The sequence below is a fragment of the Vanessa cardui genome, chromosome 22 (genome assembly GCF_905220365.1).
Source record: "Vanessa cardui chromosome 22, ilVanCard2.1, whole genome shotgun sequence".
Lineage (NCBI taxonomy): Eukaryota > Metazoa > Arthropoda > Insecta > Lepidoptera > Nymphalidae > Vanessa > Vanessa cardui.
In genome coordinates this window covers 10,674,077-10,691,942 of record NC_061144.1, presented here as the reverse complement: position 1 = coordinate 10,691,942, position 17,866 = coordinate 10,674,077, and the positions used below count along the sequence as shown (strand labels likewise).

The following is a 17,866-nucleotide window of genomic DNA, read 5'->3' as shown; positions in this document are numbered from 1 at the left end:
AGAAAATTACAGATGATTATGACATGAAGCATATACAACGAAAACCAAATATTTAATTTTATTTTACTTTCAATATTTAAAAAAGAATGGTCATATGATAATTATTAATTATTCACTACATTTTTAGATATTGAGAATCACAATTTACAATAATTTAAAATATAATAGATTTGCTAGAGGCATTGCAACTGGCCTTCATAAAAATATTGACATAAAAGAAAATGATTAAGTTTCATTTGTGATGATTAGCTTACATTAAAAATTATCAAAATTCATAATCAATGTTGTAAAAAATAATAATAATGCATAAGTATCATGAGGCTTCCTAATTTTGATTCAGTTTCTATCAACTGAACGCATAATATCAAGAAATTTAGTACTATGTTCGTATAAAAGTTACCATTTCAAAACACCATAGACAATTGACGTAAATCAGCTGTCCGTGTTCAATATTATTTGTTGTAGATGGCAGCACATCATCAACCATCACGTGAATTTTCATGGCGGTGTTGTAGGGCTAGTCCCGTTTCGTCTTGTGATTTCACCAAAAAATTGCTGTTTCGAATATTTATTGTTAAACAGCATTAAATTTTAAATACCGGGTAAGCATTACGACTTATTATGACTATCTACAAGCCCCTTTAATGTGAAAGACGCTTTTGCGCGCGATTGTAAATTGTCAAAATTGTTGGTAAGGGTGCATTAGGGTGAATAAGGGGTGTATTTTTGGGTGAGACGAACGGGCGCCTGGATGTCTGACGGCCGAGCGGGCGCTGTTGGCCTGGACTCGATATTGATTCACTGCATCGTACTTATAGTGGGAAATTAGCGTTAAAAATATCACACAGCGTCTTGCATCCATGGATGTAGGACTCGTAAAATCGATTTTTCGGACAAGACTTACTTTTATTGTGTTAATAGATATGTATAGGCCGTGGTAGAAACTTCGAATAGTCATAATTCTGTAAAATGTTCTATACCAGTGGTTATTAATCATAAAATTATGATGTTTTAGTGATCAAGATGAGTGAATATTGGCTGATAAGTGCCCCTGGCGACAAGACCTGCCAGCAGACCTGGGACACCTTGAACAATGCCACCAAATCAGGCAATCTTAGTGTCAACTATAAATTCCCCATACCTGACCTAAAGGTAAGTATTTTTATTAAACATATTCAGTTAAAAAAAACAAAAAGTGTAGCAGGTAACATTAGACATTTATTTGATTGGATAACTATTCTGTTTAAATAGTTGAATCAGATATTTCTTTTTTTGAAAAGTATATTTCATGTCATATATTTCATATTTCAGATAAATGACTTAACAAAAAGATTATTAATTTCTCCAACATCGATCAATTTTCATATAAAAAGTAGTAAGATCTGAAATGTTTTTCTTTAGTTATAATATTGCAACATTTTTCATAACTTACTTGTTTAAACATTCAATCAATTAATTTAAACAATCTTGATAGTGACATTTACTATGGACTTATGTAAAAAAAAAATTAAAGTGCCTACAATTGGTAAACCACATATCACATGTTATGAAAGTACTTAAATTAATGGCTAAATATGCCTATTAAACTTGATTGTATTAAATTAATCTTTGTGTCTTTGCCTCAGCATACTATAGTACATAAGAATTTAAATTATTCGCTTAATAGACGATGGATCTGTATCAGAAGTTCCTCATGATTAAAGATTAAGAAAAAATATCTTTTGGCATCAAATAAGCATTTGGCAGTTGTAGAATTCATGAAAATGACATATATATATGCCAACCTATTACAGTGCAAGATCATTAACCTACATGACAATACATAATACCCTACTTCTTAGTGCTTCTTCTCTTTTGAAAGGAAATTTGTTTCTTTTTCACTCATATTTGATATATGAAGAATTTTGTAGCAATGTATAAGTTTCATTGTGTTTTCATAAATGTCTGAAAGCACGTCAAAGATTCAAACATGAACACTTACTGGCCTTTCCATTTGAACTACTTTCAATATCTTTGGTTAATATTGTCATTTGTCTTGAAATTTGAGACTTACTCATACACAACTGGATTACACTAATTCAATTGTCACAGACAGTCATATGGGAAAAATAAATTACTGTGAAATACAATACATAATAATGTTTTTTTTTGGAACATTATTCCTAAAATACTCATAATTTTTTGCAGAAATCCAGAGATATATAATATGATAATGATGCAAATGAGTATGCTGTAATTGATTTTAACATATGTATGTTAAATATGTCGACTTAAATTATTTACAAAAGTGATTTTTTTTTTAGTCTATTATGTAAGAATGGTCAATCCTGAAAATGGAATTTCAGAATTTTATCAAGCATCATAAATAACATGCACTACTAAAATCCGCCTATTATGTTAACTTAAATCATACATAAAATAAATAAATACATGATAAATACATAAATACATGAAATAAATTTAAAAAAATAATTTTAAATATGTAGAACTATTTGTACTTCTGACTCAACTCAACAAGTTTAGTAATGCATCATCAAGCAAATTCGCTTTTGACTCACCTTAAAAATGTTATTTTAATCAATTAATCTTTTTTTATTTTCCTTCAGGTCGGTACACTGGATCAGTTGGTTGGATTGTCAGATGATCTTGGCAAGCTCGACACTTTCGTCGAGGGTGTCACTAGGAAAGTCGCTCAGTACCTCGGCGAGGTAAGTTTTTGAGGATTTACTTAATAGTATAAAGTTTTAATGCGCTGTTACTTGCTTTTTAAATTGTAATAGTGTGAAGGAGATAGACCCCTTAAATAAATGATTGTAGTATTATGTGTGCATGCTCATGATACCTGTTTACTTGTACAGACACGTTAGTCTGTCTGCTGTAGGGTATAATTATTAATCATTCTAAACATAATGTCTGAACTGTATAATTATTTAATTTAAACTATAAACCATGAAGTCTCATTTTATCTTTGAAATAAATATTTAAAACTACAGAAACACTCGGGTTTAAACACTACCCTCTAAATTTATTTAAATCATTATAAATTTTTAAGCTGTTAAAGTAATTAGTTGATAATTTATGGTTGAATTTTCGACGGCTCCAGAATTTACGATCGTAACAAACAGGTAGTTAGTTGTAAATTTCAAACACTTATAAACAACTGATTAGAAATAGATCTTACTTAAAATTATTTTGTGTCCGGGAAGTCTGTAAATAATAAATTTTCATTGAAAAATTTCACCTTATTTAAAAGTTACCGTTTTTTTTGTTACTAGGTACTTGAAGATCAGCGCGACAAACTGCACGAAAATCTGATGGCAAACAACAGTAAGTCTGATTTTTAATTTTTGTTTGAGACTATAAAGTTGTGGCACTAAACATATTCATCATTTAAATTTTTATTTTTTATTTTTCATTCACGTGCTCTCAAAATATTTTGTTTAGTGCCATTTTACGTCATGTTTGATGAAATAGTTAAATAAAATATATAATAGAGTTTAGTGTTAAACTATTTTGAGAATTTTAAGATGCATGAGATTATTTCAAATTATATACAGAATATAATCAGAAGCATGTTTGGGGAATTTTGATTAGAAAAAAAATATATAAAGCAGTGGTTTATTACACGAAATGATGTTGCCAGCATGAAAACTAAATTAATATAGAGATATGATGGATTTAAGGTAGAGGAATAATTCTTAAAAGCACAGAGTAGTGCGAAAAATATTAGCATGACGCTGGATTTCGGTGGTCGTTTTTATTTTATTTTAAATTTTTTTCTTATCATTTTATTTCATTTTATTTTTTTATTTTATAAGTTTTATTTTTTTATATACTTTGCATGTTTTATTTTAATTTATTAATTACTTTGAAAGATATTTATGAATTTATCGAAATTATTTTTTATTAATTCCCGTTTTATATATATCTGTACATTTATTTGCAATTACACGAATTGCACTGTATCAAATGAAATCTTTTTAAGTTTGTATATACATACATACTTTTAATTTAATCACACATTAACACATAACATTCTACAATTCGACTTGATCACGTAATTTATTATCAGCACTAATTATGTAATATGTAATCAAATAATTGTAAAAAAAATCAGCGAATCCAAAATATAGCAAATAAGATAAAACGGTGTGTTTTGACTGGAATTAATTTGTAAAAGATTTTTAGTATCAATAACTGAATGAAGAAAAAATCATAAAGATTCGTTGATTTATTAAAATCTTAAGCTAAGAATGTTTAGTGGACAGTGTTCGTTTATTTCGAACTATTTTGAACCTGAAATTATTTTCAATATCGTGTGGTATGTAATTCTCATCTATTTGTTCGATGATAGTGTATGTTACGTCTGCACACATTATACATCAATTCATTTTAGGCATATCACGAAAGGTAATTTTGTATTTATTATAATTAAATATCATAATGCAATTTAATAGCACTTTGTATGCGGAGCATTTTATTAAATTGTTTCTAAGTAGTTTTTCGAAATTGTACTGTACATAAATGATATTTCTAAAGATATTACTTATATGTAATATATATTTTATATATTTTTTTTATTTTTCATAGCTTTTTTATGCATTTCACGGGCTGTTCTTATCACGTTTATTTTAGATGATATGATAATACACTTAGAATTTGTGAATGTTAGTTTTTGGAATTGCATTTCAGTGTCTGAAAAATGGAAAAAAGTTTGCGGAAGTGAGTAATTATTTGTATTGTATGTATTGGAGTGTATTATGTAATAGCTTTTACGTAATAGAGCTTTGAAGATAAGTTCCGATAAATATATATTATTTATTTTATATTATAAAACATGCTATTCAGCCAGACATGTTTTATTAAAATTATATATAAATTATTATATTGCTTAAGCTTTTTATTTTAGTATAAACGCGTAATGATTTGTCTCATTTTAAGCTAAACAATAATTGAATACTCTAGCAGTTATAATGGGGCAATGTCGTAAAATAAAAAAAGGTATTTTTTTTGTTTATATTGATATTAATTTGATAAATATTATATCAAGGACAGCGAAAAGGCATCAATTTGAATATGAAAAAAAAACTTGTATTACAGATTATATCCAGTAATAGATAACAGATCAAAGTAATCTTTTATCTGACATTGAATTGCGTAATTTAGTTACCGAATGTATGAACGTTGCTGTAAAGAAATGTTTAATGTGTTAGTTATATGTTACTATGTTATAGAGATCACACACGATATGCGTCAATATTAATTTAAGCTCGTCGAACAAAACACCCATATGTTTACCGTTATAAATAGTTTTGTAAGCTATGTACAGGTTTCTGGAATTTCATAATCAGCGTGTACAACAATGTGGAAATATTGAAAGTTGCAACGCCTGTCATGGTTTCCATATTGTTTTAATTTGGTAAACTTATGTCCGGTTACTATATAAAAATAAATATAATAGAATTGGCTACAAGGCTTTACTCATAAACAACTTATGAATCAGAAGGCTACGAATAATGTAAAAAAATTAATAGTATTTCAATATAAAAATGTCGATTAGACAATTCTATACCATCCGTAAATAAAAAGTATGGTTTGTTGTTTCTTTTTTTTTTCAAATATAGTAACAGGTCTTAAGTAATAATAATTTGCAATTGTTTATTGAATATTAAATAAACTCTTGCAAGTATTCAATAAATTAAGGTCGTTTACTTTCTTACGATAGATCATCGCAATCACTGCCTCACATACATTCGTAGCTTAGTCATATGAAGCTTACATATTGTCCATGCTTTTCGCTTCTTATTTTTATATTTTCTTTTTTGTAATTAAGATTTAGTTTATTTTTATTTTCTTTTATTTTATATTTCTTCGCTCCTTTCCTTTACTAATATCCTGTATATTTTTTTTGTTTAATCCTAAGTTAATAAAAGCGAGAGGCGTTAACTATAGGGAAGCGTAAATATTTAACATTTTGATGGATCATTTCGTGAATTACGATTCTAAATACGACACTTACGCGCAAGGATGAGCGTTTGAAATAACTTTATGGCCGCTATTAAAACGGAATTTCGTGACGTGTAAGTTTAAATACGAACGTAATATTTTGCAGAGTTGGTAGAGAACTCGCAAAATCGAAGTTCGAAACGGCACGATCAATACAAAGTCGGCCAGATTTTTAATATCACTAAGTCAAAAATAAAGGAGGCTGCTCGATCAGCCTGTATGCCAACACCAACTCTGCCGAATCCAGGCATCGACTCTTACGCGGACCCCGGCGGGGGCGAGCCTCCCCCCACGCCGACGTCTCCGGTCTGCGACTCCGCTTACTCGGAACACCACGGCTGTTGGCCTTGCGAACACCGAGAACACTCCGATTGCGAGGCGTCTCACCCCTCGCAACCTTCCAGTGGCCGCAGTTCGCCGCGATGGGATGATGACGAGGAAGAAGACCGCCCGCATCACATCCTGACGCAAGGTTCAGGATCGAAAGTCCTCCCCTAACCCGTAATCCCTTGTCCTATTTGACCGGGATTTGAGGCTTTGCTTTAATCGAGCTTGAAGTTAACACTAACGCTAAAATACAATTGGTACACAAAACATTGAGTCTCAAATACTGTTCAAAATGCTTATTAGAAAATCGGTAGGTCGTATTCTGGCTAGTTGTAAAAAGGTTCTGATAATTAGCGCTAGCGCTACCTGTCTAGTAAACTTAATATATCGAAATGTATTTTTTGTAATACAGTAATCGTGGAGGCAGTGGTTGCGTGTATAATAATTTTAATAGACAAACATTTTGCTAAATTTTTTACATTCCTACAGGTGGCGCTGGACGTTTTATTATATTGAAAGCGCCATCCTGAATTTCATTTTCTCATACATTTGTATATTCCGGGAGTACATTCATTTATTATAGATTAAATGATCGCAAGGATAATGTCAAAAGTTTAGGGTGACGCTGTGACGCAAACACTTAGGTGATCTTATAAACAAATGTCTGACACATATCACTTTGTGAATGTTGCTTTTGACGGCTATAAAATTGAAACGTTTATAAATACAAAAATAAATACAATCGTAACTATATCTCAGGCTAAAAGTCACGTAAAGTGAATAAGTTTTAAATTAAATATAACAAAATTAAAACATACTAAGAATTTATATTTTAAAGTATATCTAACAAAATATCCACCAGCCACTGTGAACTTGTGGAATCAATAAAAAACATTTGATTTGGAACATTGGCGCAATATATTACGAATATATTGCGCCTGAAAATGTGTGTGGACGCGATGTATTTACTATATCACTTAATGATGTTATTAACGTATGCACGACGATTGTTTTTTGTATTTATAAACTCTTGTATAAATATGAAGGTAATAAAATGAATGCCTTCTGAGATTATTTACTTGTTCACTATGTGTTCTAAATCTTACGTTGTCAACTACATTACAATTATTTTGGCTGTTTCCGTTTTAAATTTCAGTTGCAATGTTTGTACTGTATACTTTGTTGCGTTTTTTTTTTATAACACGATTAAAACTAAAATATGTCTTATACCACTTTGCCATACTACCCGGTGACCTCGATAAAATACGAGTTTGTTTTCGATGATTATTCATTACATTTCGTTCTCTCATGAGCGTTTGCATTTCTCATAATTACACGAATCTAACTCACATTTTTGAACAACAATATTATATGTTCACGTTGCTATCAGTAATAACAATGTGCTATTATACTATACCATTTATGTTACTTAAAGAAAAAACAAGATGTCTGACGAAAAAAAATATATAATTTTTTTTTCTCCGTTTATCGCCCCCAAATGTTGCGATAATTTTTAAAGTGTTTTATATATAATTATTATTAATAAATTAATATTGATGTATGTCGTTATGAGCTTAGCGTACGTTAGACTATTGATTTAATTTACTTATAAAAATTTTATATGTATATGTGAATGGTATATTAATATATTATATGCATGCTTATATAATATAAACATCATCTGTCAAATTATTTTCTAATATACGTGTATTTTTTTTTATTGATAGTGCGATCGGAACCTTAATCACCATACAGGTACAGATAATGAAGAATAATTAATATCGAAATAATACGCGTGTAGCAGATATGTATATGAGTGATCGTACTCACGATGAAGTGTTTCTTTTTTTATTTAATTATATTCAATTGGACAAATTGGCAACAAGAGTTTTTTAAATTTAAGAACACAGTTCCGAATCACAGATTATGTAAAATCATAATCAGTTTTGACGGATGGTGTACCTGTAGTGTAATGATAGTTGAATATGTCGTAATATAATGTCTGATGTGTAACTTGCATGCGTGTGCGCATAGGATTAGTTTAGGTTATATTTAAATGTATGATGTATATGTTGGCTTTTTTATTTTTGTCAATTTTTGTTTCAGCACTTATACTTGCAGCAAAAAAAAAAATGAAATTTATGGATGAATTAAAAAGTTGGTGAAAATGTTTTACTTGCGTTCTGTATTTAAAATATTTTCACAACATATTGTTACGAACAATTTTTATGACATTTCATAGACTTAAAAACAATATCGTTTATAGTAAAAGATAATATGTATTTTATTTAACTGTCTATGATTTGCAATAAAATAACTATGATTTTTACTTTGTTGTCCTTGTCACATATAAACTAAATAAAAAAAAGTTAAAAAGATATTTTTAATCTGTGACAAGACTACAAACAAACGTCACCTACACATGGTGACCGGCATAGTCCTCAATACCGATACAATAATAAAATAATATCTCGGTCTGCACAATGATAATTATATAATAAAAAATATTAATAATATGTTGGTATGACTCCACAGGCGACCTGCCCACCTATTTGACTCGATTCCAATGGGACATGGCAAAGTATCCCATAAAGCAGAGCCTCCGCAACATCGCCGACATCATCAGTAAACAGGTACAGTAACCATAAAGCATAAATTTGTTTATCCTATACAAAGATACTTACGACCTTTGTAACCACAAGAGACCAAATGAATAACATTTGACATCGAATTGAAGCTTTATCATTGGTCAAGAACTTGAATAATCTATGTCTATCGAAAGTATGACGTTTTAAACATCAAGGAAGTAAATTTTAAGTGAATACATAATAATAATGAGTTACGTTTTATATGTTATAAATATATCTTATATTAATCATGATATCCGCTGCTGCCATAATTAAACCTAAATGAATGAATGAAAGAAGCGATCAAGTGGATAGTGCAAAAAAAGTCATCATTTTTTGCATCGAACAAGTTAATTAGTCTTTCCTAGTCGTTTTATTAGACGGCGTCGTTCGAGCGACTTGAGTCAGTCAATACATCTTAAGTTCATAGAATCGTCTTTTTTATTAATCGATTCGAGTGACCGGGCGACGTTGTCACCACCTCCCAATTCTATCCATTGGAAATTGAGATCTTTTTCTTTTGTGTCTGTAGTTATACTGGCTCACTCTCTCTTCTAAACCGGAACACAAAAATACTAAGAAATATATAATGACTGAAAATAAATATATTTATATTGTTTAGGTTACATTAAACCTACATTTTTTTTATTAAAAGTTTTAAAGTGTGACTTGAGCATTTATGCTTGTGAGGTTGCTGATTTAACAACCACACTATTAAAAGGCTGGGCTGTTAATTGAAAGGTTAAATAAGCTCGCCTCGTCGCCTCCCTTATCGATACAGCTGTTCAGATGTTGTAGACACAGACCTTATAAATTTAAAGCTGATGACTTAAATATTTACTGTTCTATTAACTGAGCCATCAGAGATAGTTGTTTAATATTAGCCATTGAGAGCTGAGATGGCCCAGTTGTTAGAACGCGTGCATCTTAACCGATGGTTGCGGGTTCAAACCCAGGCAACCACTATATATATGTGTTAAATTTGTGTCTATAATTCATCTCGTGCTCGGCGGTAAAGGAAAACATCGTGACAAAACCTGCATGTGTCTAATTTCATCGAAATTCTGCCACATGTGCATTCCACCAACCCGCATCGGAACAGCGTGGTGGAATATGTTCCAAACTCTCTCCTTAATGGAAGAGGAGGCCTTACCTCAGCAGTGGGAAATGTACAGGCTGTTACTTGACTTACTTTTAGTAACAATTCCCTAACAGTATTATTTCCCTCTCAGGTGGGTCAGATCGATGCGGATCTGAAAGTGAAGTCATCTGCTTACAATGCTCTCAAGGGTAATCTACAGAACTTAGAGAAGAAACAGACGTAAGTATGATCACTGAACCATGTTATTTGTCATTCTTTAAATATTGCAAACTTAAAAAAAAAAACCATTTTACTGTTATTCTTGTCACACGCAGAAATCTGTGCACTCATTACAGTTTTGCTGTTAAATGGCTTAATTCAAATTTAAGCCATAAAATTTTAAATGAGATGTTGCTTGATATTGATGGCATTGTTTTTGTTTCAGCGGAAGTCTCTTGACTCGTAACTTGGCCGATTTGGTCAAGAAGGAGCATTTTATTTTGGACAGCGAATACCTAACGACGCTGCTCGTCATTGTACCAAAGTAAGTTTTGCAGATACACATATTTAAACAAACAGCACATAATTTCTTGCTATACTTTTTAACTTTTAGATATACATAAATAAAGATGTACATAGAAATAAAGTTTATTTATGACGTAAGAAATCATACAGATAAAAAATCCAATGGGACTGGTTAAGTCTGAAACTTAGGATTACAGAATAATGCTCAAATAATCTTTAGATTATTTTTATTGATATTATTGAATTTGTAAATTCTAATTTAGAAATCGGCCTAAGCTTTTTACTGTTAAAGTCCGACCCTATGGTATAAGATAAATAAATAAATTCGTTTAATAAGTTCATTTCAACTTCCACTTTTAAAATTGATGGTCAATTTGATAATCTCCATTAATAAAAATTAAGTTTCAAATATATATTCATGTCATGAAGATCCAATTTAATACTGTCCATCTAACTCATTTTTAATACATCCCAAAACTGTATAATCAACAAATGGCATCTAGCTATCCTCTCCTTCCTGATAGAGTATATCTTTGACGTAAGAAATAACACACATGATACATTTTTGATATCTTACTGTACGTCAAATCATTGCAAAAAAAACATTGTACATGACATAATTCTTAAAGACATTTTTATATCTAGAGCGTTCTTATTAGGTCTATGTTCAACGATTGGAACGCAAATTACGAGAAGATCACGAACATGATCGTGCCCCGCTCCACTCAGCTCATCCACCAGGACAACGACTACGGACTCTTCACCGTAACCCTCTTCAAGAAGGTAACGTTAGACTTGTCGACAATATCCAATGACTTTTGAGGTTTAGGGCATTGTTTGTTAATTAGATAGAGCATAGCGGTGGATTTATCAGCAGACGTAGTGAGACGTTAGAAATGTCGACAATATCCAGTGGCTTTTGAGGTCAGGACCTTGACTTAGAGAAAGCATAGGATTTGTCAGTGGACTAAGTAAGGCGTCAAATTTGAGGAACGGCAAATTCAATCCAATTAGCGATGATGATATGACAAATTTTTGCCGACAAAGTTATCCATTTTGCCAACAAAAAATGTCACCTAAATATAAGTAACCTAAACCTTGATTGGATTACTCTATGACATATTGCGCATCATTGGTGCCTATATGATCAAGTACATACCCCAAAAGAATATTTTACGTGCTCTCCATAAGATTCCTTAGACAATATAGCTGCACTTAATATTCTTCTTCAATGACGATTCGAAAGTGCCTGTAAACGCCTTCTTGAATAAATAATATTTTGATTTGATTGTCGAAGCAGGAAGGGTTATGTAAATGTGATACTGCAGTTGTAGATAGTCAAGATGGCCCAGTGGTTAGAACGCGTGCATCTTAACCGATGATTGCGGGTTAAAACCCAGGCAAGCACCGCTGTTTCATGTGCTTAATTTGTCTTTAAAATTAATCTCGTGCTCAGCGATGAAGGAAAACATCGCGAGGAAACCTGCATGTGACAAATTTCATAGAAATTCTGCCACATGTGTATTCCACCAACCCGCATTGGAACAGCGTGGTGGAATATGTTCCAAACCTTCTCCTCAAAGGGAGAGGAGGCCTTTAGCCCAGCAGTGGGAATTTACAGGCTGTTGTTGATACTGCAGTTATATAACCTTACTAGAGGACACTGATCCGCTTTTCAAAGCCCACCGTTGTAAATGCAAAATGTTGGGTATTTTCTCGAGGATAGTTCGTGCAGGATTTGGATATAGGGCAAAGCTTGATCGCGAGTGTGTGGGCAGGTTGTGGACGAGTTCAAGCTGCACGCGCGCGAGCGCAAGTTCATCGTGCGCGAGTTCTCGTACAACGAGGCCGACCTCGCCGCCGGCAAGAACGAGATCACCAAGCTCGTCACCGACAAGAAGAAGCAGTTCGTGAGTACCCCCCCCCCCCCCACACACACACACAGACACACACAGAGACACACACAGAGACACAGACACACACAGACACACACACAGACACACACACACACACACACACACACAGACACACAGACACAGACACACACACACACACACACACACACAGACACACACAAACACAGACACACACAGACACACACAGACACACACACACACACACACACTCACACACACACACGCACAGCACTATAACGACGACGACTTTGACAAGCTCGATGGTCGAGTGGTGTGTACACCGATTTTCATGGGTACGCCACTCTGAGGTCCCGGGTCGATGTAGATTACCATTAGTTTTCTATGTCGTCTTGGGTCTGGGTGTTTGTGGTACCGTCGTAACTTCTGATTTCCATAACACAAGTGCTTTGGATACTTACATTGGGATCGGAGTAATGTATGTGATGTTGTCTCATATTTATTTATTTATAACGGCCTCTTACTGCCCACCCAACGAGAACTCTGCTCCACTAAAGAGTTTAGAAGTTCAATATACCGTTCTAAAATGATCTATTCTCACAAAAAATAGTCTACACACTTACAAGCGCCCCTCTTATTTTTAATATCGTTATTTAGCAATTCATTTTAAGCTCAGAGGTGAAAGATAACATCTTAAGGGGAAACCTGCATGTTGCAGACAAAAAAGATAAAATTCTTGGAGCAATGTGGAGCAAGTTCAAACCGTTTCCCAAAAGAAAAGCAGACGCCTAGCCCAATTGTAGGCCACTTTAAACTGTTCTTTGTTTTTTTTTAAATTAAATTGTATTATATCTAATTCCAGGGTCCCTTGGTGCGATGGTTAAAAGTGAACTTCTCTGAATGTTTCTGCGCCTGGATACACGTTAAGGCTTTAAGAGTATTCGTCGAATCAGTTCTAAGGTAAGACCGGTTTATTACACTGTTAAATTGCTATAGATATTTTCTTGATTATTTCCTGAAATATTTCACACAAATCGTGTCCTTATTTAGTGTTATTGAAGAATTATTGAGAATACACAACAAAGAACAAGACTATAGTTATATAGACTACATATAAAAGTAAAGTAAAAAGTAACAGCCTGTAAATTTCCCACTGCTGAGATAAGGCCTCCTCTTCCATTAAGGAGAGAGATTGGAACATATTCCACCACGCTGTTCCAATGCGGGTTGGTGGAATGCACATGTGACAGAATTTCGATGAAATTAGACACATGCAGGTTTCCTCACGACGTTTTCCTTCACCGCCGAGCACGAGATGAATTATAAACACAATTAAGCACATATATATAGTGGTGCTTGCCTGGGTTTGAACCCGCAATCATCGGTTAAGATGCACGCGTACTAACTAGGGTTGTTGAGGAAGTGATTATGAGGAAGAGGAGGAGGAAGAGGATTTGTCGAACGCAAATTTAGAGGATGCGGATGAGGATGAGGATATTTTTCGAGAAAGAGGATGCGGATGAGGAAGCGGCAGAGAAAGCGGATTAGGAAGATAGGAATTTATTAACTAGCAGACCAAACCGAAAAGCCGTTATTCTGTCTGTACATAACATACATACACTAAAAAAAATAAACTATTCTCAAAACACACAGTAAAGAATCATCAAAATCGGTCCAGCAGTTATGAATGAGTTCAATAACATACACAACACAAGCACATAAAAAAGATGAGTAGATGAGTACAATTTATTTTAGGAATTCAAATGATATATAGTATATAATAAGAATGAAGTCTTTATATCTTTATTAATTACTTAAGTCAAATATTTTATTAATTAAAATAAAGGAATTGAATACTAATAAATAAACAAAATTAATTATAGCGAGGTTATGTTTTATAAAAAATAATTTGGACGCTGTTTCTCCTGGCAACCGGCTTCTTAGCTCATCATATCCAGTACTGCTAAAACGTCGTTCCCTGGGCATACTTGATAGAGGAGAAAATAAATATTGCCGTACAGCTCCTTAAAGCTCCCAAATATTTCGGATCACTTTTTCACCATAAAAGACTGTGTTCATGCATATTAATTAGTTTTTCTTTAATGTCGTTATTTAATAGTAGCTTTAGTATCACGCACCTCTCTTCTATTGGTAAACGGGGAAGCGGTGGCTGTAGGGCAGGATGTGTCTACTACAGCTCCAGATTCCTCATAAATTGCTCTTAAATTTTGAGGAAGCGATAGCGGAAGAGGATTTTTAATTTTTATTTATGAGGATGCGGTATCGGTTGAGGAACTCAAAATATTGAGGAACTTTCGCATTATGAGGAAGCGGAAGAGGAATCCTCAGCAACCCTAGTACTAACCACTGGGCCATCTCAGCTACATATATTATATAACTATAAATTTTAGGTATAGTTCATGATATCTGTCTTTTAAACAAAAATTTCCATGAAAATCAATATGATATGAAAATGTAATCAAATGGCGTACTGCATTGTGTTATATTATTGGTGTGTTTCCAGATACGGTCTGCCAGTGAACTTCCAGGCCGTGGTCATGGTCCCGGCGCGCAAGAGTATGAAGAAGCTGCGCGACGTGCTGCAGCAGCTCTACGCGCACCTCGACCACTCCGCGCAGACGCACGGACAGAACGCGCAGGACGTGAGTGCACGACTCACACGCGCACACGCACACAGACACCGATACACGCTCGCACGCACACCTATACACGCGCACCCGCACTTAGGCACAAATACACGCTCGCACGCACACGTATACACGCGCACTCGCACTCAGACGCGAATACACGCTCGAACGCACACGTATACACGCGCACCCGCACTTAGACATATACACACTCGCACGCACACGTATACACACGAACCTAAACTTAGACACGAGTACACGCTCGCATGCACACGTATACACGCGCACCCGCACTAAGACACGAATACACGCTCGCACGCACACATATACATTCCCACCCGCGCTTAAACATACACACGCTCACACGCACACGTATACACTCCCACTCGCGCTTAAACACATACACGCTCGCGCGAACACGTATTCACATACCTACACTTAGACACAAATACACGCTTCCACACAGTTAGACACAAATACACGCTTCTACACAGACATGTATACACCCACACCTAGACAGAAATACATGCTGTCATATACACATGTATACACGCACCCACACTTAAACACAAATACATGCTATCACGTACACATATACACACATACCCAACACTTTGACACAAAAACACGCTCGAGCGCACACGTATACGCATACCCACACTTAGACACAAATACACGCTTCCACACAGACATGTATACACTCGCACCCACACCTAGATAGAAATACATGCTGCCATGTACACATATACACACGTACCCACACTTAAACACAAATACATGCTATGACGTACACATATACACAAGTACCCAACACTTAGACTCAAATACACGCTCTCATACAGACGTGTATACACTCGCACCCACACCTAGACAGAAATACACACTGACACGCACACGCATACGCCCGCACCCAACTTAACACAAATACACACTAGCTCACACATACATACATAAAGACTCAACAAAATATGTACACATTTGCTATAAATCACAATGTTTCATAATGCTCATTCATTTTGAAATTTAAATCTATAATTTGGTTACAAAATTAGATTGGCCAGGTATTACATTACACGCGTACATGTAGTGATTTTGAGTTGATGCCAATTATTGTATAAAGCTTACAAAATAATTATTTAATCCATTGACATAATACTCTGTTAAATTAAAATGTGTTTTATGTGTACGACGTTAAGACTTAAATTATATATTTCTGTAACAGACTGCGGAATTAGCGGGTCTCGGGTTCGGTCAGTCCGAATACTTCCCGTACGTGTTCTACAAGATCAACATCGACATGGTGGAGAAAGCCTAAAGTACCGTCAGCATTACAATTATTTATAGGTAAATTATTAATATGTTATTCTAATATAATATTACTTGTAACATTATCTACTTAAAACCATCCCTGATGTCTATCAGTTAGTTATACAAAATAAGGCTGTGTGGCCTTTTTTAATCCATGATGAAAAATAATTATTGTTTTTATATTGATTATTATCTAATCTGTCAGTATTGTTTTTTTTTTTCAGGTAATGTTACCAGGCGAGCTGCTGTATGTTTGTCCGAATAAGTGCTAGCAAGCAATAGTTACAATTATTCTTTAAAATTTTAACAAACCTCTTTGGTTCTATATAAATCAAGACGATAAATATTTCTACACTTTTATTTTTCTCTGTACAGATAATTAATGAATTTTTGTGTGTTATTATATTAAATGCATGTTGATGCTGTACTATTTATGTATTTAATTAAAAATAAATATAACTATTTATGATGCCATTATAGAAGAAAAAAATAAGAGCTTTGCCACGTATTCCGTGAGACGGATGAGAAAATATTTTCGTAAACGCAACAATTTTATTTTCAGTATTAAAGTTGCGTTGTTATAGAGTAGCCTTATCTTTTTGCGACACTGTATAAAATAAATTGTTCAATAAATTATATTGGAGTTTATGAAAATGCTATGTAAATAAGAACATTCCTCATTATAACTTGTGTAGTACATAATAAAATATTATTCAAGTTACTGTTCCTGCTTGTTTTATTCAACCAAAATGTTTTATTTATTTAGTTTCAATTAAAAATTGACTATTGATATTTTGTTTTCTTTTATCATTTCTTCTTTTTTAGGTTTTTAAATTTTATTCTAATTATATCTTATAGGGAAACAATTGCTTAAAAAGTTAGATTAAAAACCTGAATATTAATAAAAACTCTTTCACTAATTGTATGGACCAGTATGAGATAAACATCATATCCTAGAGCTGAATGAGTAGTAGTAGCACTGAGGATCAGGTGAGTGATACATTCAGTGAGAAGCCACTCTGCATGACACCAACACCAAACAGATTAGTTGATAGCTTAAGGTATAATTGTACCCTATATATTACTTGAAAAGAAATATAATTTAAAGGGTATGATCATCTTAGCTATGTGAAAGCTAAGATATTTATATCCTCAGATATAAAGATAAAATCACTCAACACAGATAAAGAGCTAGAACATATATTATGAGTATGTGACATACCAAATGATAAAACTTACTAGCCATATTCAAATAATTGCCAAACAGTTATGTTGTCATTTGGTTTTTCTGCTCATGCAGCTAAATGTTAGCTAGGGTTAAGTGAAACTGCAATGTTTATCTGTCTGAATGCTAATGTCTACAAAACAAGGAAAACCAAAAAAGATATATCTGTGTGCTTGTTCTATGAATAAATAAACTGAGGATATAAATAATGTGCCACAATGACTAATCTCTAAGATTAGCTAGTT

At 33.3% G+C, this 17,866-nt stretch overlaps 1 protein-coding gene across 1 annotated transcript; it reads left to right on the top strand.

Moving 5' to 3' along the window:
- Nucleotides 1-465: 465 nt before the first annotated feature.
- Nucleotides 466-17,122, top strand: LOC124539260 (V-type proton ATPase subunit C). The gene is made up of 13 exons (XM_047116580.1): nt 466-602; nt 1,016-1,152; nt 2,607-2,708; nt 3,276-3,327; nt 8,869-8,966; nt 10,193-10,281; nt 10,487-10,585; nt 11,226-11,349; nt 12,345-12,476; nt 13,303-13,400; nt 14,965-15,103; nt 16,311-16,432; nt 16,621-17,122. The coding sequence occupies exons 2-12, from the start codon at nt 1,024-1,026 to the stop codon at nt 16,401-16,403; spliced, it is 1,155 nt and encodes a 384-aa protein (XP_046972536.1). The 5' UTR covers nt 466-602; nt 1,016-1,023; the 3' UTR covers nt 16,404-16,432; nt 16,621-17,122.
- Nucleotides 17,123-17,866: the final 744 nt, after the last annotated feature.